Raw genomic sequence first — 26,047 nt, 5'->3', positions numbered from 1 at the left:
GGCAATTACAAAATAAAGAATGTGTCAAACTGTGGTTTTTCATTTTTTTAAAATTTTCTAATCAGCAACAGTCAGCATTTAAGTGCAAACTATTTAATAACTTAATTGTGTTAGAGTAATTTTCACAAATAAAATAACTTTAAAATAATTTAAATAATTAAAAAGGTTTAATTGATGTGCAGATCCCTATAATTATGTACTTTTTGCCACTTTAGTCTATGCAATAATTTTAGGTACAATTAAATCTTTATATTTAGTCGAGTTGGGTTATTTTAGTCCACAAAGTAGATGGGCAAGTGTAAAATATAAGAATTTAATTGTACCTATAAATATTGCACTGGACTAGAACGATCTAACTCGATCAAATATGAGAACTTAATTGTATTAAAAAAATATTAGAATGACTAAAAAGGTAGAATATACACAATTATAGAGACCGTATGACAATTAAACCAATTAAAAAGTAAAGTAGGGAAATAGCCCAAAGTGAAGGGAGTTAGGCGAGTAATTCTGCTTTTTCGTAGGGTCTAAAAAATAAAAAGCCTTAGTTTTCTTTGTTTTTGTAAATTTAGGTCTTGTAAGGGCTTTTCCACAAAAAGGTGTTTTTGTAAATTTAGGTCTTGTAAGGGCTTTTCCACAAAAAGGTGTTTTGCATTGCATGCCCTAGACAACCTCCATTCTTTTCTTGTCACACGGTCCAAAACCCTGCGATTGAATCCTCTCCAACCTCGTCGCCTTCTCTTCCTCCGTCTCCGACTTCGCCGGCGTCTCTCATTCTACGCTCTTTTCCCGGTGATTCTCCAATATTTTGCTCCCTTTGTTCACTTGTTTGAGTTCTTTTGAAGCGTTGTTGTATGGTGCTCTTTGATTGTTGATTCTGTTGATTTATTTCGGTCTCGATTCCAAAAGTTTTGTTTGAATAATCGATCGAAATGAAATCTCTAGTTTCCATGAGTTGATGGGTTGGCGTTTTTACAGTGTGATGCATTTGCTGCACAATTTGGTTGGATTGTGTGAGACTTCTTGTTTTAAAGTTTTGAACTTGTAATTGGTCCATGATTTGATTTTTTGGATAAACTTTGCTCTTTCTTTTTATGTGGAAGTTGCATTGGTCATTGTTCTTCATTGGTTTAGCAATGTTAAACACTGATGGATTGAGAATTATTGGTGATGAAGATTGATAGTAGGTTGTAATGTCTGATATGTTTCAGTTGGGAAAGAAAATCACGCTTTTGTCATGATTCTGGCATGGTTCACACACAGGCAAACATGGTGCAGGTTCTGTTTGTGTTTTTAGAGGAAAAGGTGATTGTTTGATAAGTTTGGTGATTTAAGAGTGTGTGACAATGTTAAGGTTATAGTATTTATGAAATCTAGCATATCAAATTTGATTGTTTTGGTTATTAAGTTTGATTCCAGGCATTTGAAGGAGGGATCACATTTTTCTAGTGGGAAATATTTGGTAATTTAGATTCTGTTTAACTAGACTTTTTGGTGCAAAATGTGTTGTGTAAATTGTTCTTGCCATCATATGAAATCTCACTTATTGTTTATATTTAAATGTTTCTTTTGCACAAATTTAGTTTAGTTTTGTCACTTATTTAAGAAAGAATCTACCTTATTGCCTTTTTTATGCTTTAAAAATCATTGAGTAGACATGAGAATTTGATGATATAAATTTCTTTGAAAAGTATCAAGTACCAAGGCCAATTAGCTTTTAACTTCTTCGTTTCTTAAGCCCTTGGGCATAATTAAATTCTTAAGAAGAAGCTTAGGAATTAGGATCAATAAACTAAAGAAAAGTACCAAGGCATATTGGGTGTCTAAGATTTTAGGTGGAAAGGTAGAATAAATGGTTGGATATTTATTTGCCCATGTCTAGGATTATAATCAATATGGTTCTTCTTTCTTTTTCTACAATTGGTATTCTTTAAAATATTAAATGGATGTTAAATTTGTGTTTCTAATGGTGAAAATTGATGGATTTATATGGAATTGATAGAAGTTTCCAAATTTTATGGCAACAAAATATGGTCTGCAAAATTTTGAATACTTTGATATCTTAACTAGTTCCAATGCAATGACTTGGAAATTTTGATTAAGCAATATTGTTAATAGTTTTGAGATCACGAATCCATTGAATGCCTTTGTAGTTAGAAATTGCAGTTAAATACGTTTGCTTTGCCTTCATGCGGATATTTTATTTTTGCTCCTACTGGAATTTATTGATGAAATCAACACTTTCTTCTGGAAATTTTGATAGGGAAGACCTTGGTGTAAAGATGTCATTAGTGAATTTTTAAGTCTTTTTGATAACACCAATTCCATGTTATATCAGCCACATATTACTCGGGGAATTTTGATATTTATATTTGTACAGCAGGTGTATGTCTTTTGAACCATAACCATAAGATATGCTTTGAAATGGACACAGAAGAATATGCTTCAAGATTACGATGTGACCAAGTCATAGGATCTTTGATGATTTTCTTCTTTAATGTATACTACTTTTTTCTCTACACCAAATATATGTTCATGTACATTGATGGTTGTCTACCTCAAATATATTTTCCCAACTCTCACCCAGCTTTCTTGCTAACTTATGTTATTTTCTATTTACTCATGCACCCTTTTTCTTTATATAACTTGCATGGTAACCACTTTCTCTCCCTATCTTAAGGTTTGCATAAAATTTTTTCCTAATCCTCATCTTACTTTTCCCCCATCTTCTTTCACTTATCCCTTATATCCTATGACTATTTTTTCCCTGCACTCATGGCATAACAGTTATGCCATGCTCAATTTGTTTCTATGTTGTACCACTCTCTCAGCATTTATGTGATGTTCAATGTAGAATATATTTACTTTCGTATTCTGAACTTTATCTTGTACATTGTAGTGAAAGATTCTTCTAAATGGCCAGTGGAAGAGGCATTTTTCAACTTCTTAGTAGGAGGTCCTTATGCCAATCATCAGTAAGTGTGCATGCTTCTTATTTGTGTATGCTTTTGTTTGGAGTCTTTTGGCATGTTTTGCATACTTTTTTTTTCTTCAATTGTATATTTCTCTTCACCATGTGTTACCTTTTCCATTATGCTCTCTTAGATATCAGGCATATGTACATTATTCTTTTATTGATCTTAAATAATGTTCTATTTGGTGTATAGGGATATGTATTGGCTGTTTGCCTTCTTAACATGAAAAGTCCTCATCGGTATGGATTTTAATAGAAATAAGGAGCCATTTGTTGGCTGGTTGTTAGCAATAAGGCTGTATGTTTGGGATATTTAAAAGGTGGTATGCTACTAATTAGATCACCTTTCTCGGCATTGGTTAGTCTTCCTAATGTTTAGGCTTGCTCAATGTACCTATAACTTGAATGTTTATTTTGAGTTTATGTTAAAAGATGCAAGTCTCGTTAACACCATCCAATTAGTGGTATCTTTATGGATAACATTGAGAAGTGGCTTATGCAAATCTTTTTTGTCAATAGGCTTGGAGTGATCAATCTTTGGATTAATCATCCTAATTGCTTAAGCACTACTTGGGAGCAGTTCCTCTATTCAAAAAGGAATTGTTTCAAATGTCTTATGATATCTTTCTTCTTCTGTATTATTTGATTTTTATGTTTCAACATCCTAATTCATTATTCACTTATCTATTGGTTCAAGATATATAGATTGAACCATTTACTTTTCTTAGATTTGGTGAATCTAGTTACTGTATTATTGTTTTTTGATTCAGACTATCATCTCCTATGTGATCCCTTTGAATTTCATTTTCAAAGTTATGATCTACATATCCAACTGGAAAAAATCAATTTTACAATTTGGTCCTTTACCGTTGAAATTTTATTTCTTCTTTCCTTTTTCTAGTTATTTGACAAAATCATTATGCTACTTTGCATCCCTACAAAATAACAAATGTTGCTCAACATAGTCATGCCACTATTTGGATATGCTGAACACTAGCTAAGAATGTTAAGTTTAAGCTCCATTCAAAATTTGATTTAGTCCAACTTCTGATTTATTTTCTGCTAGAAAAAAAATGTTATGGAGAAACTTCAAAGTTAGCTCAAATTAGACTTAGATTGAGTTAAATTTCGACCATATCCATCTTGATAGTGTTCTTACTATGATGCACTAATCTGCAACTTTAAAAACCCTTTTTGATGAGTATAATTTTCTCTTTGGCTCTATTTGCACCAAGCATAAGTTTTTTTCTTGTTTATTGCTTTTAAAATATTTTTCAGATTAATGTAATTGAATAGTTATGTCATTGCGTAACTTAGAATTTAAAGTTACCCAAATATTCTTCTCTTAATCTACTCTTTATATGGGGCTTTTAATTATTTGTCCTTTCATATTGAAATGTTTTTATCATGTTTCCATTGTATTGAATTCTAAATATTCATGTTATGTTCTATTGTGGGTCTAAACTTATCTTGCTTATGGAGTGTGCCTCCAGATTTGTACAAGACAGGTGTGGTTGTGTTCAGTGATTATCATTTTCTGATCACGCTTGTTCATTTGCACAAATTTCTGTCTGATTAATGGATAGAAATTTCTCAAGTGTTTCTTTAAAATATTTAATGATTAATGTAATAACAACCATATGTATTATTTTAAAAGTAATCTGAAACACCTTTTGCAGGTTTCGTCTAATTTGAGAGAGAAGTTCTCTGCTGCCCAAGAAGAGGTAAAGTGCAGTTGTTGAATATTAAGTCCAGATGAGATGTTATAAGTTTAGCCACCCTGAGAAAAATAAAAGTGGGGCCTTTTTAATTCTGGCAAAATCCTTGAGTAGATGTCTGCATTTCTCTCTCCATGATAAGTCTTTTCTAGTAATCTCGTTTTATATGTTGAAATTAAATTATTGATATCAAGTGCCTTGAGTTCTGCACACTTCGTTAATTCAAATTTGTTTCTTTAAAGGATTTATTTGCAATTCTTCTGTTCAGGTTTCTGCACATTTCAAAGGAAGGTTCTCAGCTGCGAAAGGAGTGGTATAGAAGAAAGCATATTTTTGTTAAGGCTTTCAAACTACTTGTTTTCTGTTGCAATAACTTATGCTTATATTGTTTATATTTTTTACTTAGAATGAAGAGACTTTTGGACCCAGAAAAGCTGAATTTTCAAGGTCTTCCACAACTAAAACAGATGCCAAAGATGGAAGTAATGCTACGCCTGGCGCCGAGAGTTCACAAAGTTACCAATCTAATGATTCTAAGGAATCATCTGCAGAAGTGGAGTCATTCTTTGACAGAATTAAGTCAACTCTTTCTTCTACTCCTAAGGTTTCTGTTACATTGCGGAAACTAGAGGAAAGAGTATCTGGATTGGCCACAAAAGGCTATGATATATTAAAAGATGAACTAAGCTCAAGCTCATCCAAACAAAGACGAATGCAGAATAATGTCCATTCTACTTCTGAACCTCGAAGTACAAGAACAGATATTGTTGTTTTGCCGTCTAAAAAGTCACGGTTGGGGGAGAAGTGGGAAGCATTCAAGAATAAGGTAGTCCTTGAATTCCAGTGAGATTTAGCTTCTGCCTTAATTTGATGATAATTTTAGAACGTTTTATTTCCAGATGCATGGACATCCTCTATATAAGCGTGTGTCTGGATACAGCAAACCTGTTGTAACAATGAGTCAGGAGGTGGGCTTTTTATTTTTTATTTTTCTTGTGTTTGTGTGTGTGTGATGGCAGAATTTCATTGGTCAAAGAAATTCTATTAACTTTATTAAAAAATGTATCTTCTTATGATTGCAGATAGCGGAGGACGTGAGAGAAAGGTGGGAGACTAGTGATCATCCTGTTGTTCACAAGATTCAAGAGTAACTTTCTATCTCATTCTCTATGGTTTAGTCATTTTATCTTCTTTTGAATATCTTCAGTGGAGACCTCTAGATTTTGAGATACAAAACCAAGAAGTTTTTTTACTTCTTAATCATACATTGGCTTTATAAGTTACAGATTCACCATTGTTATGCACTTTATTTGGTTATCTTGACTCCAAATTATCATATGAAGACCATTGGCTCAATTTATGTTCTATTTTCTTCCATAAATTTTAGACATTATATAATTAAGCCTCTTTATGAATTTGTTATCAGAGTTCACCCTAATATAACTTGTGAATTTATTCATAGTCTATTTTTGTACAGAAGGAAATATATTAGCAAATTATGACTTCTTTCCTTTCATTTTCATTAAAGATTTAGATCATTTGGATGACAATTTTTACTTGGTTGGAGAGGAGAAAAGAACTGAAAATTAAATGAGAATGACATGAACAATTTTTATCCTTGCAGAAAGTAATTTTGTAGGGAACAGCAGGAGTGGCCATGGAAGGAGAAATTCTTGTTGGTTTACCCTGTTTCTGTGTTTTCATTTTCTTGGAGAATCAAAATGAGGAAGTAAACCTGTGTGCATATGATTTTTGCTTCTTTATCCATAAAGAGAACTCGGTTCTCTAAAAATCAGAAGACATGTTTTTTAGTGCTCTTGAAATTCTTTATAAGTGGAAAAGAAATGTATTCTCTTGGAGTTCTTATTTTCTAAATAAAAATTTGTTTCAATTTTCTGAGTTAAATTCATTTTCATAAAATCGAAATAGAAAATAATTCTCAGAAAAACCAAATTATAAACTTTTTGAAAACCAGATAAAAGCTTGTTCTCTCAACAATTTAGTAGCCAGGGATGGGATTATGCTGTTGTCTCAGGAAATTTGTGACTATAGTAGCAATGGTGGAACTCTTTGCTAGGAACCATAATATTTGCGTACAACATGGTAAAAAATGTTGTATAAGATGTAGAACCTTAGAAGGCATAACATGTGAAAACTATGATATCTAGCAACAGTTCAAGATTCAGATTTAGTTTTTATATGTATACGCATCATTAGTTTGTTTCTTTTTTGACTTTTAAGGCGCAAGCAAGAATCTTTTCAAAATAAAACTAAACATAACTACTCTGATATAGCTTGTACATATTAAAAATTAGTGTGTTGTGTGCACCATATGAAACGCATATAAACTTTGTTAGCACCTAATATTAGCTGAGGATTGGGGGCAGAATATATCTAATCAATGCTCGTAGTTAACGCTGCTGAACTCCTGGATTTCTTCATGTTTTGCTCAGAACTTTGTATAAACTAGTATTGAAAAGTAGGAATTTAACCTTGTTGAGACTAGCACACACCTACTTCATGAGCATTCAACTATTGAAAATATGCTCTGTATGTCTTAACAATTTTCATTGTTTATGGTTTACTGTCTCATTTCTTCATGCATTAAATTTTCATAGTATTTGCATAGAAAGTATTTTTGAAATGCTTTCTTCTCTTAAACAGAGTGGCAAGCTAAACCATTTCTGTTCTATTGATTGCAAGTCTCTATATTTTAGTATAGCATGAGTCTCACTGGCCCCTTTTCCCAGATTAATTGGTGTTATATAAAGTTCTCATGTGTGATATGTTGTTCTTGTGTGATTTCACTCTTATTCCAATTCTTAAGGATGATTTGAAGTCTTCGTTTTTGCAGTTTGAATGAATCTGTTTTTGGAGAAACTGCAACTGCTCAATCATTTAAGGAAATCAGACGTCGGGACCCGTAAGACACTTGGCATTTGTGTAATTGGCATGAGTTATGGTTAAGCTTGTGACTAATATGTGAATTTGCATGTGCAAGATCTTTTTCGCTTCCAGAATTTGTGGCTGAAGTTCAGGAAATGATCAGGCCTGTTCTTACTGCATACCTGAAGGTGGCTGTTAACATTTTACTGACAATTTGCATTCTATTTCGTCACTGGTTCAAATAGATTTTTCTATTTTCTTGTTTTCAATTGTGTAAACTTTCCAAGTCAATAACCTTGCATTACATGGCTTTTCTTTCACTCAACTAAGCACCAGCTGTTTTAATGTTTAGGGTGATGAGGAGGTGTTGAAAAAATACTGTAGCAATGAAGTGATAGAAAGATGCAAAGCAGAGCGTACTGCCTATCAAACTCAGGGCATGTTTTTTGAAAATAAGGTACAAATTATTGCTTTGGTAATTGATAACTTATTATGTTAATGATCATATGTCAAACATTCAATCTTTTGAATGTCACCCAAACTTACGTTTTCTGTTTCTATTGTTTGCCGTTGTTGTTGTTACGATAGTATTTGGATAGAGAATAAGAGAGGAATAACGTCTCTTAAGCTGAAGTAAAATTAGCATATTCCAGATTGTGGCTCTTACTCTGGAATAAGCTAATACCACCTTCACCGGTGTTAGCTTATTTCATAAGTCAAGCCAAACTCAATAGAAAAAGGCATCTTTCTTTGTTAAGTTACTAGTAAGCGAATGCTTTTGTTTTTTTAAAAAAAAAAAATCAGAATTTAATGCAGGCGCCTGATTTTCAGTGTTCTTTGTGCTAAAATTGGTTACTGTGTGATATTGTTGGTCTTCTTTAAAACACTTGAGGTTTTTCCAATTATTTTTGTTCTTTTTGGTCATCATTGAGTTCAGTTGCTGCGGTTGATAGGATATTGCAGGATTAGCATTTAGATTTCCACATTATATCAATCTGTTATGCATTTCAGTTTGTTGCTTAATTGTATTACGTTTTCTGTCTCTGTTGATGTTATTTCTTGTTCACTCTGCAGATTCTTCATATTTCTGAGGCTGATGTTAGAGAAACGAAATTGATGGGATCTACCCCAGTTATTATTGTTGCTGTAAGAAATACTTTTTGGTTTAAATAACATTATGTGCTCCACATGATTTTTGTTCTCATAGTCCGTGAACATTGGATCGTCTCATGGTAGCTATACAAGCTACTAAATTGGATTACTGAACAATTTGATTTGATTTTTGCAGTTTCAAACACAGCAGATCTATTGTGTACGTGATAGAGAAGGTGCGATAACAGCTGGAGGAAAGGTGAACAACTAAGGAATCTATTTATGAATAAATTTTCTGAATCATCCTTACTGTTGTTTGAAGATATGATACTCACAGAAAGGCTTTTGACCATTTCACGCAGTGGCCTTTTGCCTTTATTATGAACCGTTTTGCTTAAGTTGGATGTAGGAGTACACACTATTCTTAGTTTTCAGTGTGCATCCTAGCAGGCTTTGATGATGTCTACTGCTTTGCATCAGCATACTTCATTGGTTCCCTTGAAAAGCATGCTGTTACTCTCCATCCATATCTGTGTTGTGTTCCTTTATCATTTGTTTTACTGTAAATATTAAATCTTTTTGGAAGTATATGAAATGTGATCTCAAGTCATTAATCTCCATGATCATTAGATTTGTCATTCTCTACTATTCACCAGTCAACTGAACTTGGATCGAAAGTGTAATCCAAAATTTTGAAACATCTTATTTTGCTTGTCCAGAGTGATGTCAGCTTTTTATCCTTGCAACCAAAAGTTTGAGTTGTTACTTAAGAGTGCAAACCTAATCACCATTTTTTTATGAAACAGTTGCATACATCTTTTGTCAGACTAAAATGATTGTTTTTTTTTCCTTCATCAAGGACACCATACACACAATATACTATGCATGGGCTATGCAACAAATGGACTCTGAAGAACTCGGGGAAGGAGATTTCTACCCAGGATGGAGACTTCGAGAAATGCAACAACTTGGTTTCCAAGCCCTCATTTAAACATGATTGCATCGGCAGACACAAAACTAACCGTCAGCAAATCTTAAGAAAATGTATCAGTTAGTGTTCCTTATTTGTTTTACTATTGATTTGTTTTCCAAACCATCATTGAACCAGCCTACCCACAATCAAAATTTTGTCAAAGCTGGCTGCTTCATTTAGTAGGGGCCGAACCATTTTTATCTTTGATCTCTTTAAATCTTATTTTCAGTGTACATGTATAAGTCTCAAATTACCGATGAAATCTTGAGAGTTATATCGGTGATTTATACAAAGATCGGCTACACGATATTATAAATATTTTTACAGCTTTATATAACAATTACTATCTTTGTGAATTAGTACTGAGACTGGCAGGTGGGCCAAGGACAACTCTTTATTGAAATCAAGCCACATAGTGAGTAGATGCCATGGATCTTTATAAATGAAGCCAGACAAACCTCAGAAAGGGCAGATGAAATGAACTCTCACATCAGGCCAGGTTTGTGACCCATGTATCTAATTTACAGTCTTACAAATCTTCTCATTGATCTTGACCATTCAATGCTATGTTAATTTTTTTGCCTACTCAATGTTGCATTGTACTGAATAAGAAAACATGGAACTTGATTTGTAGAGTTGCGTAGCGGGGTCCTAGGGATCCCCTCGGTCGGCAATACTAGGGTTTGGCATGGCTTTGGTGTGAATGTTTATGGAATTAAGTGAATTCCTCTTCTCAATAATTGATCATAGTTCTGTGGAGTAGGCAAAATTGCAGAATCATGTAAATTCTTTTTTATCTTATGATGAGTGAAAGTATGATTATTATATTTTTTTTTTTATTTCTTTTGATTTCATAAATATTGCATGACATTGAAACTCTAGGGTTAGGTGTTATATTTTAAAGTGTGTTACTGATAATGAATGAAATCTATGTTGCATATTTAATATCTTGGTGTAAATATAAATATGCAGAGACTTTCTTGTCTTTGTTTCTCAATCAGGTGGTTGAATTTTGACCAGAAATGGGATGTAACTGGAGCATAAATTAATGGAGTTGAAGGTGAGCATTATTATTTGGTGTCATTTATATATCATTGAATGCTGTCTCACTCTGGTTGCAAAGACTTTTTGTCTGAATTTGGAGATGAACTGTTGCAGATGTGGGTCTTTTGCAAATTAAAATCTCTCTGTTCAACTTAGATTTTATTGGATGGGTAGTTATTTAATTGTTCTACTGGCGTGCACATTGATTAAGGCAGAATTTAATGAGAATTCATTACAAATAGTACACCAGTGTTTTTGAAAAAAACACACACACACACACACACATACAACAAAGAAAGAAAAAAAAAATTAATCCTACTAGCGTTTGGACAATCATTTGTTCTTGATCTTTAAAATAATTAAAAAATTAATATTATTGTTTAGGTATTTAAATTATACTGGTTTTTCTGTCGAAATTCAAATTTATAAAAATGTGTCACATGTTTGATTGTCTTAGTTGCCATGTTGAATGAAGATTTTAAAATTTTTGGTTTATTGTCATTAATACTGTAGAGGGTTAATCTCCAAAATTATATTAAATGATAATTTAAAATCATATTAAAATAAAAATCCTGAAAAACAACGATGTTTTACAAAGCCAAATAACAATAATAATAAATAAATAAATAAATATGTAGATGCAATCATATTCATATACATAAACTAGTACTTTGCAAAAGCATTCTTTTAATATTCAGATAGTTTAATTAAACAAAAAAAAAAAATCAAAACAATAGTTAACATGCTTAAACATGAAAACGTTGAAGATAAATGTAAAGTTTGAAATATATAACCTCTGTAACTTGTGACTGACGATGATTTACTAATAACAAATTGGATCCAAACAATTTGATAAGTTGGTGATGTTAATAACTTGATGCCAATGTAAGAAATGACAGATGCAGAATTTTTTTTTCTCCAATTTATTATTTGAAAAAAAAAATTATCTTAAATGTTTTTCTTTACTCCAGAACAATAGTTCAATAAATACACTTTCATAAAAAAAGATGTGTGAAAAAAATGAAAATGATTTTTACTGATGCCCATATCCATCTCAAAATATTCCATTACCACTTATTAAATTAGTAATCACATTATCTATAATGTTACCTAATCACATTACGGGACCATTTAGTTCACAATTAGTCATATTAATACTTGGATTAGTTACGAAAAAATTGTGCATTTGGATTGATTGAAGGATATATATCCATGATTACTAATCTTAGAATATTACCAAAGAATATCACCAAAATAAATGACTATGATGAATTATCAAATGGGTGATAATATAAAATAATTTTTGAACAAATATATATTTTATTTAAAAATAATAATTTTCATACTTACCCCGTTATATGACAAAATGAATTTGAATAACTAATTTGTTATTTGAAGAATATTTTCAATTCAAAATTTTAATTTTTTTTATTATAATTAATTTTTTCATGTAAAAATATTATTTTATCCTAACTATCCATTTGCTCAAAATTTTAAATATAAAAAATATTTTGGGAAAAATGTGCAAAACTTAACTTTTGATGTTATAATTTAATTATATTTATCCCAAATTTTATTTTATTTTAAATGTAAGCTTGTATAAATAGTAGATACAACGATATTATCGGAAATATAAAACTTTACCAAGTTGATTACTATGTAATATTAGTTCCCAACCAAATATGGTTATTATAAATTATCACAATATTCCTGGGCATATAGCATTCCCAATCATATTACCACATTAATCTTATTACAAACGGCCCATCAATATTTCCTAAGTTACCAAATTCTAAAAATGTAGTAATCTTACCCTAAGTAACAAAATTAGATAACCTTACATTACCTTATATGAATCTTGATAATAATAATAATAATAATAATAACAAAGAACAAGATACTAAATTGGCATAAATTAAACCTCAAAAAGATCCGGAAATCACATTTTACATTGCCTTTTTTCAATAATAATAATAACAACAATAACAACAAAGAACAAGATCCTCACTAAATCTATATTCCAAATTCAAATCATTTCACTGGTTCAAACATAATGTGCATGTCATGAATTAAACCTCAAAAAGATCGGAAAATCACACTTTACATTTCCTTTTTCCCCCTCCTGTTTTCAATGTGCATCATCAGACATTCAATCATAACATAAATTGGACAATAAACAAGTTGATCCAAAAGAAAAAAAAAACCATGCAGCAAGGAAGAAGTAAATTGTCTAGGAAATTTAGGCACAAGGTAGAATTCAATTTGTTGGAAAACATATAATTTACTCAATTATTTCTAATAACATTGTAATCCAAATAAGTGCCACAAATTCAAATTTCGGGTGTGATTGTATTGTACTAAAAGCTGCTTAATGAATAATCACCAATTCTTGAAAGGAAAAGTTTGGCAGCTAAAGTGGCCATTTTAGAATAAGAATGAATCAGCTATAGCTTGTGGTTTGCAATGAGGCATAGCAATGGCATCAACTTATGAAGGTATAATACCTGAATTGGTCCCTCTACTTTTCTCTCTCTTCCCTTTTGGTCCCTCTACTAAAAAATGCGCCTCATTAATCCCTATACTCTTGAAAATGATCCAATTTAGTCCCTTATCATGTCTCTTCGAGTCTGAGTCCCCTCTACTCTTGAAAATACAATCAAATAATTAATCTATTTTTAGAGTAGAGGGACTAAATGAAAGCATTTTCAAAAGTAGAGGCACTACTTGGGAGCATTTCTGAGTAGAGGGACCAATTTGGGTATTATACCACTTATGAATGGCAGTACAAGTCTGTCCCTCTATAAAGAAAAGGAATGGGTACATTTGGATTCATTCATGACAATAACTGCTTTCTGTTTTTCAAAGTGGCAAAATCAAAAAGAAAAAGAAAATATATATATATATATATATATAGAGCACCTGACTATCAACTCTTAGGTTAAAGATGCACTTTCAACATCATCTTGATTCAAGTGAAGGTAATAGAATGGCAAGAATAGAATCAAGTTGTATGAATGTAAAATAAAGCATATATTCTTTCAAAACATTGTTCAAAAATAAATAGAGTGTGTTCATTTTCACTTGTTTTATATCTTCCCACCTAAAACAACATATACTCTGTTATCTAACTTAATTTGTATGAAATAACAAAACTTTAGCAGGACACACTGCAGCAACTTTACATTTACATCACATTAAGGTTTGGTGATCAATTGGACAATTTGACATATCAAAATCACGTGAAAGTGTGAAATCAAAATTGCAAAGTAGTCGCCGAAAGTGAAATTAATTATCTCAATTGGCCCTTAAGACTCTTTCTCAAAGTTGCAAAGACTGAAAAAAAAAACCCAACACCAGAAATTTCCATTGCTTTCCCTCCCAAACATGCATTCTTATGACAAAGTTGACTCAAAAAATTCCAACTACGCAAGTCAATAATGGATATTAGTTCATTCTGAGAGTCTTTACCTTTGCCCTAACCAAAGATTCAAAAAAGAGTCATACTGTCCTAATGCTCCAACTAATGCTTACAAAGGATGAATGAATGTCTAATAAGCAAACTAACAGCATGAACTCCACTTAGAAACAGATACAAACATGCCTCCTCACTTTCTACCAATTCACACTCAGGATTTGCCTCATACTTGTTTCTTGCACAAACTTGCATTGACCAGAAGTCAACTAATTTATGGCCACACAAGATGTAGATTTTAAGTTATGATTTGTATCTGTCTAATACTTACAACCTTTCCAAGTCAAATAAACACTTTACAGACCAACAAGAACCACTTGGTAGCAGGTAGGAATCTGATGTTGAAAATGACAGCAACAGCATATTAATGTTCCCACTTTAACTAAACATGTTGACCGATAAATATTTCTTTCTTTCTAATGGTAAATTGTTTTTTGCCACCCCACCCCACACACACACACACACACACACAACAAAAGCAAGCAAATAGCCTTTTTAACTATTCTGTAGAACATTACCAATCAAGGTAATATGCTCATTAGACAAAGATTGCATACCAAAGTTCAACATCTTTTGGACGTTGATTACCAACCAAAATAAACAAAATCATTGTCTTCCTTCAGATTGAAATTTCCAAATGAATGAACTATTACAGGAAAATATAAAATAGCATTCCCTTTCACCAACTGGTCTACAGAAACCAAACCAAAGACTATCATCATCTAAATTCCCAGTTGCATGAAACACTTTAATAACCTTTTCTGCCACTTGGCCTTTTGCATTTTGAACAAGGAACACGTTGTTAACCTAACTTCCACTGACCAAAACCCAGCACCAATTTTAGATTGTTTGCATAAATTGTGCTCATCTAATTTTGCAGACTTCTGAATCAAACGAAATTTTTTTTTTTTTTAATTGATAATCTAAATCAAGAAAACACTTGAAAAGCAGAGAAATTAAAATTTTCATGAATAATGCACCAAAGACAAATGAGGTTAATAGTAACTGCCCAGAGATAAACAACAATCGTGACAAAATTAAAAAATTTAGTTATAAAGCATTAGCAAAACCAAATATTTTGGCAGGATATAATCAAGCCAAGTGAATCTTTTAACATCAAGAGAACAAATTTCTAGGGTTTCCAAAATTTCCACATCAATGCAAACCCTAAAATTACTCAATCGAATGAATATTACATATATATATATATAAGATTTTCCATCTCTAAATCATTTCAGTTTGATCATACGAATGCAAATCGGAATTATACCTTGATTACATTTTCTAGATTTGAGAATTTCCTTATTTCCACGAATTGGATTCCGATTGATCCGACCAAGAGTTTGATTTAGGCGTTGAGGGAATTGGCTGGGAGGGATTCGGAGCTCACCCGTGAAGATATCGCCGGCGACGGAGAGGAATCCAAAGCGGCGAACTTCATGGGCGGCGGCATCGAGTAATGGAAGGGAGCGCCTCCGAAGAGAAGTAGAAGCAATGATCGGGATTTTTGCAAATGTACCCTTGAAAAATCTCAATATTGTATGGGGGAAAATTTGCATATATAACTCGTAGAATTTGTTTTTTGGTAAAGTGAAAACATGCATTTCTGTATTTCATACTTTACTTTATTTGTTGGATAAAAAAAATTAAATTTAAATAACATTATTTTAAGAATATGTTCAAATTTAAAAATTTATTTATTTTTTAATTCAAAATTTTATTTTATTTTAAATTTAAATTATCACAAAATGGTAGATTCAAAGGTATTTTGGAAAATTTAGAACATTATCAATTTGATTAGTATATAATATGAGTTTTCAACCAAACATGGTTATCATAAATTATCATAACATTTCTGCACATATAACATTCCCGATATCATTACCACGGTAATATCATTCACTACGAACCAAACGACCCCATATAGTTCTTTAAAATTATCAAGGACTAGAGCATCGCAGACGACATTATTGTGGCTGAGGAGTTGATTTTCAATCTTTAAAGAAGAAGCTACCTAGATACATCTTGAAGATAAACTTTGGAAAAATATTTGACATACTCAATTGGAATTTCTTGATAATTGTTTTAATAGCGAGGGGATTTAGATCTTGTTGACTTAACTGAATTAAGTAAATTCTCACATCCTCTAAAGTTTGGGTGATGTTTTTGGCCAAAGTGAGCGGTTAGGCCGCTAAGAAAAGCAAGGGCGTGCATAAGCCTTGGTGGAGCAAGTGGGGGTGGGGTCTGTGCATACATGGTCGCTGGGAGCACCCACACACAACCACTACTCACACTCCCAGAAATATGGTTTTACCCATGATTTGAATTAGGTATAATACCCTAGTTGGTCCCTCTACTTTTCTCTCTCTTCCCTTTTGGTCCCTATACTCAGAAATGCTCCCGACTAGTCCTTCTACTTTTGAAAATGTGCCCTTAGTTAAAAATGCTCCCGACCGGGTCCCTCTGCTTTTGAGAAATATGCCCACTTAGGGTCCTCTGGGGTGGGCGCATTTCTAAAAGTGAGAGGAGCTGACTGGGAGCACTAACGAAAGTGAGCATGTTCAAAAATGAAGGACTAGTCGGGAAGCATTTCCCACAGTGAGGGACCCGAAAGGAAAGAGAAAAAGATGAGACTATTTTGGTGATTATACCTTTGAATTGTCACTTGTGAAGAGGTTCTAATGGGAACTCGGCTACCAATAGACCACTTGGTCGTTAGTAGCTTGGGTGATAATTAATGGTGCCCTTATGGCTATATCCACTATCAGAGAGGACTAAGGTAGGAAGACCTCCCCCACGCACCCCACCTTCCTTTGTTTTTCACTATCACTACTGATTTTCTTAGTGTCATGTTCACTAGTGCACTTAATTATGATGTTCCATAAGGGGTTCCCCTTGGTTCATTAGGTAAAATACTAAAATGTGCCATCTCCAAGATTTATCGAAGAGGATGATCTCATCATTCTCATAACTCAAGTTATCAAAGACCTCAAAGTTATTAAACTCATCATCTATCTCTTTAAAGGACTTTCTAGGGGGTAGCTATCAACTTAAGGAAAAGTTGTCTCTTTTCTTCAAAGTTTGGCCATATTCCAAGTATTAGTCCAGTATCCACTCCCAACTGCTCTAAAGATCAGCTTCCCATCATTTATCTTGTTATAATCTTGAGAAAAACCCTAGATGATAAGATTGCATGAAGCTAATCCTATTTATCCAAGCTAAGCTCTCGTCTTGGAATACTAATTATCTGTTGCTTAGTAGTCAAATCACCATCTTCAACTCGGTGTTCATTATCACAGCTTACGAGATGTCTATCTTCAAACTGCCCAGTTGGATTGTAAGTGAATGGATAAAATTTACAATGACTTCTTATGGAGAGAACCATATCATAGTTTGAAAGGTTACGAATTGTTGCTTAGAAACGCATCTACAAGTTCCACATACAAGGGGGTTGGGGCATCCTCAATCTCTAAGATTTCAATCTTACTCTTATGAGAAAATGGTATAGAAGATCTATTCTAGTCAAATATGATGTTGGTTTAGAGTGATGCAATTCAATTACCTTTAACAATCACCCTCGATGGTACCTTTAACATGATTCACCCAAGAAATTTCTTTCATTGGCCCTACATCATTCCTAGTCTACCTCATCTTTCATATGTGCCTATTGTCGATCATAAGGGATGGAGTGTCCATATCCTTTTGGTTTGATAGATGGCTGGAAGGTAGGCCCCCAAGGATGAATGGCTCACCCAGATGGCCATCTTATTTCAAGACACTCTGGATCCATGTATCTCAATGTAAAACTTCTATCTTAAATCCTCTCTATTTTATCAAGCCATCCTACCAAGATACATAATTTGGAAGCATTTATCCCTCCCCTCTTAAGTAAAACTAGGGATTCGAGGATTCGTTTTAAAAAGTAACAAAATTTTCTTAGTCAAATCCTTCTTCAGGTTCCTTAATAAAGGGGGACTTAGCGTTTTTTTCCAAAATTACTTCAAAAAAGAAATCAATCTTAGGAAAATCAATCTCTTTCAACTGGGTAGAATGGGATAATAAAATTCTTTCTCGCCAGGTAAAGAAGGGTTGTAATAGGTCTGTTAACGGCCATATACATATTTTGTAAAGGGGTTGTGGAAACCATTGACCACCTATTCTTGCAATTTACATTCACGCAACACATTTGGAATTATTTTGTCCACATTCTTGGGTTTATCACAAGTCCCAACTTCCATTTCAAAGGTTTTGCCTTTTTTTGGGTTCCCAATCTGGAGTCCCAGTATCATGAAACATAGAAGTTTCTTATATGGGTCATTCAGTGGAACATTTGAGTTGGAAAGGAACAATCGCATTTTCAATCAATACTTCCTTCTACCAATCTCGATTATTATCAAAATTGATCATGTGTTTATTATTTTTTTTTAGCTATCAGCAACCCAGGAATTGAAGGGAACCAAGCTAGGAGAAGCGATTTCCATCATTAAATGGAACCTCGACTCTCTAAGCATATCTTCAAACATTGAGGAGAATTCTCACTATCTTGTTATGTAGCTAAGCTTTGATAGTGGCCATGGATTCCTCATGGATGTTCTTGTCTAAAAACTTTGTCTTTCCTACTTGTGATTCTACTTCTTCCTTTGGCCCTTGTAGAGATATCTAATCATTACTTGAGGTTACTCCCCTCTTCTATTAGGTACTTTATTATCATTTTTCTCTAATGTCTTTGTACTCATCTTCTCTTTTTCGATAAAGTTGTGGTTTATCCATTTTTATCAAAATAATGATAATAATAATAATTAATTGATATTTACTTATATACCTTTTGTTGTCTGTTGAATATATATATATTTTTTTTAAAATTTTGTCGTTTATCCTTAGAAAATATTTATCTCTTATATACTTTTGAAAAAAGTATTCCTTTCATTATCACACACACATATATATATATAAAGAATTATTTTTTTTTATTATATTATATGAAATTTCTTAAAAAGAAACACTTAAATTAAATATATGAGCATGAGTATTGTTAGTATTGGTGTTATTGCAATAGTATGTTAGCATTATTTTGTCACATGATATATAAACAGTTGTAGTGAGTTAGCCTCGATAAGATGCATAATTTCCAATATTGAGGTCTCTTATGAAGTGGAAAAATTTGAAGACCATTTATGGCGGTTTAACTAATTTCAAATCAAAAATATTCGAGGCAAAGGAGGCATTATGCAGTTGTAAATCAAGCTGGATGCTTTCTTTGGAACGTGATGAGCCCATTTAAAAGCAATGAAGATTTGATTGAATCTATTATTGGTTAGCACTTAATTGAATATTAGGAAATGGAGCTAAATTAGCCAAGTAATAATTAAGGTGGATATTTTAAGGACAATGTTTAGCACAATTGAAGATTTGTTAAAAATTCCTTAAAGACAAAAATTCACATGATTGAATATAGGTTGAGGTTACAAATTTCTTAAAGATCAAATTTAGAGCATTGATGGAGATTATAGGAGATTGTATGAGACCTACTATGGTATTATTGGGAGTACTAAGTCTGCGCGTGTGAGTGAAGACCCTTGAGGGATTCCCACTAATTTGTCGTCGGAGTTCAATTGGTTGCTAGTTTGTCTTAGATCAAAGGATTAAGTCGTGTTCAACCCGGACTCACTCGAGAGGGTTAGAAATGTCCTAAGGTTATGTTGAAACTTAGAGTTGTAACTCAATCAGTGTTTGTAGGTAGACCAAGTTGCAACATGAGTTACAAAGCTAGATTTGGAATGTGTCATATTTTGATGATGACAAAAGAGTAAGATTTCAAGATATAGTGCATGTGAAGGACTATATAAGTCCTAACTCAAGGATTGATGATGTAAAAGAGAAGCTTAAAAAGTAGGCGTGGAAGTATCAGTCAATTTTCTGAGGGAGAGCTTATCGTCTCGAGGGATCATGGAAGGATTTTGGTGGAGTGTCATAGCTTATGTCAATGGGAGGTCGAGATCGACTGGAGGTTGGTCAAGACAAGACTTCAGGAATAAGATCTTCGATCATAGTTTATCCAGTGGTGAAGGTGTTTTATGAAATTGTTTATACTTGTGTTTTTGTAGCATCCCCTTCTTTTGTAGTTAGCTAAAAGAAACCTCAATTGTCTACTCCTAAAAAATGGTTGGTAAGGGGTGAGTTGATAGCTTAATAAGTACTATACCTATACTATCATGTAGATAGTCATACAGTGAAATACAATTAATAACATACAAATGATCAAATCAATTTAATTCTCACAATATGAAAAATATGAATAATCAAATAATATGAACAGTAAAATAATATGCATAATAAATCATGCCAATCCAAAAATCTCAAATTATTTTCCTTATTGTCTATTGTCATCTCTTATTTCGTTTTATTTATTTGGGTCCTATGTGACCTAGTTAAGTATGTCCAATGGTCTAATTGTCATATCTCTATCCCTGGGCATGCGCTATCATCACCTGTAGGTACTATTATCATCTCTTATATGGATATCGTACCTTAACACTCTATCATCGCCTATATAGACAAGTGTCAACACCTTATCGTCACCTATATAGACAAGTGCAAGCAAAGCTCATAATACACAGCATCAATCTCTATGCTAAAAGGCATACCCAAACAAGGCAAGTGATGAGTGTACAATATTTCTACTATTTTATATCATTTTGTGCACTCATTTGGTTTGTATTAGGATCATATTGTAGAATTCGGTGTTAAACTTAGTGTGTCTTGTATTCTCAAGCTTCAAGCAGCACTTAAAGACAAGAGAGAACCAAAAGAAGCATTCCTTACCCTAAACGAAGAATTTGAAGCTATCTCGGCATCAATTAATCAAGGACAAGGCAAATAGAATGGCTTACGAGCAACTTACGGGCTGACCTATACCACCATAAACATATTCCAGAGGACCTTGCGGGTATGCTTATATCTGTAAGGGGGAGTTCAGAGCCAAACCAGAGGACCTCGGAGGTTACAACCAAAGCTTACTCCTGTAAGGACGGTCGTAAGGGCGGCACAGTGAATCTTACAGTCCAGCACTTATTGCTGTAATGTAGACTGTAACACAAACAAAAAACCTTACGGACTGGCACTTACGATCGTAAGTGTTCCCGTAAAGCTCATGACTCATCTTCTCCAGCTCCTTACGGCCGCGTCCTTAAGCTAGTAAGCAGGCCGTAAGTAGCTGAGTATAAATAAACCTAATGAGGATTTTTAAGGCATCTTTATCTTTTCTTCAATGCTCTTTTAGATGTAAGGTTAGGGGAGAAAGGAGGCGGATCTCCATCGCATCATTGGTGATACTAGGAGGAGATTTGGATCCACATTCAAGGGAAAAGTAGATAGTAGCTGTCAAGCTTACCTTGGTGGTGCTCGTGGGATGATTCCTTAGAGTTAATTTCCGATGATCTATCTCCGGCGAGATTGAGAAGGAGATTTCCATGCTTTCATTAATTCTCATTGTGTCTTGTATCTCGAATGATTGCCCTCCATTAATGGAGGCTAATTTGTTAGATATTTGGGCATAGTTAAACTCTGGGTTTATACTTTGATATTGGTTGTTGGATTTATGTGATTTAATTGTTTTCCTTATTGCAATCTATTCTATTTGAATTGAATTGTGTGTTTGAATACTTGATTGCTATTGTGGCGAAAGCCCTAGTTATCATATTTTGATGTGCTTTGTGACGAGAAAAAAATTCCCACCTAGCATAAACATACCACAATTAGAGGGAATTGTAGGTAAGCCTAGAAATATGGTACTTTGGAGACTTTGTCTTCCTCAATTATCCCAAGTAGGTTAATGAGTATCTCCGTACTCTTTGCAATCATGTGGAATATATTTTAAGAGAAATCGCATTTCTATTCTAGTATTCAAATTAGGGGTAATCTCTCTTCCCAAGGGAGATTATCTACTTAAGAAATTCTTATTAACTCACGTTGAGGTTTCATAGAGTGTTAATGCGATTATGTGGATGACTATATCAGCTCTGTACCGATTTAGTTACTCTTCACCCTTGAAAGAGGGGTTTAGTATATTTTAGAAAACCTCTCGGTTCAAAAAGGATTGCATACCTAGATAACCTTTGTCCTTCACTTTATCAAACCTAGAGGGATGCTATGCCCAGACATCTTTTCTCCCCCTGATTTCTATTCTCCTTTATTCTATTCATTTTGTTCACACACATCATTATCTGGTTTAGGCTTATTTTTGGATCTAAGGTTAGTACTAGTAATCTTATTCTTCCATGTGGACCGACATCCCGCATTTTAGCACTTTATTACACGATCGACACGTACACTTGAGTCCTTATTAGCAAGTACTAGTCATCTACTACTTTCCAATTATTGCATATCTCACATCATAGCATCAAACCAATCTCACTCTACAATATATTTTTATCATTTCCTTTCAACACATCTATATCTCAAAGAGAATAATTTATTCTTATCTCATAACAACATAAATTCCAATATGCCATCAATTTGAAACAATACTTAATACACACACACACACACAGAGGGCATCGATCCTCTGTGAACGTCCATAGATTATTAATCTATGGACATTGATTTAGACCGTTGGATTGAGATCCAACGGTTTGTTATTTTTCAGTTAACAATAATACTGTATTGCATAGTTGCAAGTGGAATGAACAGTGTTCGGATTACTGTGCTTATGAATAATGTATAGTAAAAAGTGGGATGCACAATATTTGAATCTTAACCGTTCAATCAATTATTTACACAGTAACCATACAAATCATAACCATTAAACCCTATTCCTACTAACACCTACAGTTATAAAAACTAAAAACCAAACCAGCCCTGTTCTTATCTGTGGATCTCTACGGACATCGGCAGAAACACTTTTCTCAAACACTAAATAAAATATATATAAATTAACATAATCAAATATACAATCCTATATAAACATAAATGAAATACTTACAAAGCAATCATTCAAACCATCAAGCATACAATTACATTCAAATATAAGTACTTACCTCTTACTCAACGGTAAACATAAGTATGCTCACCCTTCCCTTTACCACTATCTTACTCACTTATTAATGGGTATTGATCGCCACTAGCCCTTTAGAATCTGATCTAACCCTTTTAGATTAAAAAGAATTTGGGAATCTCAAAGGATCAAGGCAAGGGAAAAGAAAGTTTAGAAGATCTAACAGAGAAAAATTTGGTTGTCTTGTGAGGAAAATAAGAGATTCAATTTAGGGGCCGTTTGGTTCACAGTAATGTAAAAAGATTACCACGTGTTACATGGTAATCTGAAAATATTACCACGTTTGGTATTACACCGATGGTAATCTGGATGATAATATCATATTACCAACTTATAAATATTACTATGAAAATTGGTAATCCTATTACCACTAAATTTGGTGTCTATCTTGGATTACCGTGATAATTTTACAACTTTTTATATTTTAGCAAATTGATTACCATAACAACCAAATACGGCAATGAACTATTCCCGGTAATAAGAGTTCCCAACCAAACATGGTTATATCAAATTACCGCAATATTCCCAACCATATAACATTCTCACTCATATTACCATTGTAATCTTGTGATGTGGTAATATGTCATTACCTTAGGGTTAATTAACATATCTATATATATATAGATATTTGTTTATTTACATTGATCCTTAGGATTTACTTTAACTCTATATTACCCCCATTTTTATATTGATCCCTAACATTTACTATATTTATGTTTCAACCCCCGTAACTAATTAATAACTATTTAAAATTTTCTTACCTAATAATTATATTATTTTAGTATAAATACGGACAATAGCAAAATTTGTAATTGTAAATTTAGTTGGGTTTTATTTTTAATTTAAGGGTTACAATTTTTATTTCTTCTAGTAAATTTAATTCTCCCCGCTTGGTCTTGCCAATGTAGCCATGTTGCATTAAATTGCGTTACCAAACTCTTGTATCCCCTTTTTTTGAATGTTGTGGTATATATGTGTCCTCAATTATCCAAAAACTACTATCCCACAACCTTTTTTGAATGTTGTGGTATATGTGTCCTCGATTATCCAAAAACTACTATCCCACAACCTTTAGCAGAACTAACAAGCATGTTTGAATATATATATTGTAATTAAGAATCCAAAAAATTTTATTATGTTTTTAAAAAAATTTGAGAAGTTATATTTAAACTTTCTTCTTAAATGAAATTAGGTCTTTTGTAATTTTTTTAATATTTATAATTTACAGACAAAAAAATATACAACTTTTAAATGCACTGATTGATTAATAAATAGCTTAAATATTTTATAGAACATGTACTTTTTAAAGGGGAGGAGATATATTAAAGTGGAGGAGAAAAAGACTGTTGAGTCGCTAAAAAATTTATACTCCCTCCATTCCTATTTATCTGTTATAAATCCATGTTATTTTTTATCTATCATTTTCTAGTATCAACAAGTATTTATTATTTTTATCCTAAAATTACCCTTAACACTCTATTCAATTCTCTTCTTGTAATTAAATATGAAATAAAAATGTCAAGATATAAATTATGGGTAATTTTGAAAGATAACTAATTTTTTATAAAAATTTATGAAATACTAAATTTCTTGGTATGTGAGACTCGATTAATTATAACAGATAAAAAGAACGGAGGGAGTATATGACTTACTAATGCTATTAAAAAATAAAATAGTTTATACATCCTGGAGAATTAAATTCTTTTAAAATATTAAATTATTTTTATAAAATTACATTTTTTTACTTTTTTTCTCTCTCTCGTCATTCTTTAACAAGTAACCTACCACATGGCTCCACACATAGGTGGAGCCAGAAATTAGAGGGCAAGGGGGTGAATTGCAAAAACATTCAACTAATAAAATTTTTACTTTTTTTTAATTTTGTTCATATGTTAATTTATAGTTTAGTTTACAAAAACCAGATGTCAAATAATAAATTTTAACAAAAATTCTACTAAAAATATAATTTTATATGTTACATAACTTAATTTGTAAAAATCAAAAACTAAAACATAGCTTTTTTTTTTTAAATATACTCAAATATCAATAGATCAAATAATAATTTTTATTAATATTTTAAAAAATATTATGATTTAGATTATCAGTATTAATTTGTTAAAAAAACGAATTTTTAAAATAAAAATAAAAAATCCTAAAGAGAAATAGAGATATTTTAAAAATTAACAATAAAACCAAAAGAGAGAAGAAAAAAATAAAAACCAAGAGAGATAAAAATATAAAAAGAGAGATACCTAATTTATAAAAAAATTGATTTTTTTTAAATAAAAATAAAAATCCCTAAAAAAGATAAAGATATGTTTAAAAATTTAAAATACAAAACCAAAAGAGGGGAGAAAAAAAAACCTATATGTATATATATATATATACCTCTCCCTCCACCCCTGGCTCTTGCAAGGGCTAGCCTCGTGGTAGTTCACCAAGGCCGGGCAAGCTAGTCTCAACCCCATGCAAGCCCTATTGGCTAGTCGTGCTCATTAACACATAGGAATTTAACAAATAAATAAATAATATGGTTAAAATAATAATTTTAAAAAATGGGGGAGTGACATTGCATTTATATTAAAACTTAATGATATATTAGGTATTTAGAAAGTAATTAGGGCCTAGATATATGATATTTGTGACTTTGATTTTGTGGTACTTTTACTTATATTTGGAATTGTGATATTTCAAAAAGGTCAAATTAATACCGGGCCAAATGACTCCTTTTTTATATTTATTTCATTTAGTAATGTTTTAATTTAAGTTAATATAATTGTAAAAATTAAAATTAAAATTTTTGTGTAAAAAAAACTTTTTTACAATGCATATTAAT

The 26,047-nt window shown here is 32.3% G+C and overlaps 1 protein-coding gene and 1 long non-coding RNA gene across 2 annotated transcripts; one reads left to right on the top strand and one right to left on the bottom strand.

The window, feature by feature from the left end:
- The first annotated feature begins 666 nt into the window (after positions 1-666).
- LOC120278713 (mitochondrial import inner membrane translocase subunit TIM44-2-like) lies at positions 667-10,968 on the top strand. Its single transcript, XM_039285440.1, has 14 exons — positions 667-792; positions 2,900-2,975; positions 4,654-4,698; positions 4,961-5,005; positions 5,099-5,518; positions 5,592-5,660; positions 5,775-5,839; positions 7,547-7,615; positions 7,694-7,766; positions 7,931-8,035; positions 8,653-8,724; positions 8,867-8,929; positions 9,530-10,142; positions 10,645-10,968. Exons 2-13 carry the CDS (start codon positions 2,916-2,918, stop codon positions 9,659-9,661), a joined length of 1,218 nt encoding a protein of 405 aa, XP_039141374.1. The 5' UTR covers positions 667-792; positions 2,900-2,915; the 3' UTR covers positions 9,662-10,142; positions 10,645-10,968.
- Positions 10,969-12,616: 1,648 nt separating this feature from the next.
- LOC120278828 lies at positions 12,617-15,662 on the bottom strand. The gene is made up of 2 exons (XR_005541779.1): positions 15,430-15,662; positions 12,617-12,809 (listed from the first exon to the last, which is right to left on the bottom strand). It is a non-coding gene; the product is annotated as an uncharacterized LOC120278828 (long non-coding RNA).
- Positions 15,663-26,047: the final 10,385 nt, after the last annotated feature.

The sequence above is a fragment of the Dioscorea cayenensis genome, chromosome 16, assembly GCF_009730915.1.
Source record: "Dioscorea cayenensis subsp. rotundata cultivar TDr96_F1 chromosome 16, TDr96_F1_v2_PseudoChromosome.rev07_lg8_w22 25.fasta, whole genome shotgun sequence".
NCBI lineage: Eukaryota > Viridiplantae > Streptophyta > Magnoliopsida > Dioscoreales > Dioscoreaceae > Dioscorea > Dioscorea cayenensis.
This window is presented reverse-complemented; position numbering and strand designations above follow the sequence as displayed.

Coding starts and splice junctions, on each gene's coding strand:
- LOC120278713 (XM_039285440.1), top strand. CDS start 2,916: ATGGCCAGTGGAAGAGGCATTTTTCAACTTCTTAGTAGGAGGTCCTTA. Junction 2,976..4,653: donor GGTCCTTATGCCAATCATCA/GTAAGTGTGCAT, acceptor CACCTTTTGCAG/GTTTCGTCTAATTTGAGAGA. Junction 8,930..9,529: donor CGATAACAGCTGGAGGAAAG/GTGAACAACTAA, acceptor TCCTTCATCAAG/GACACCATACACACAATATA.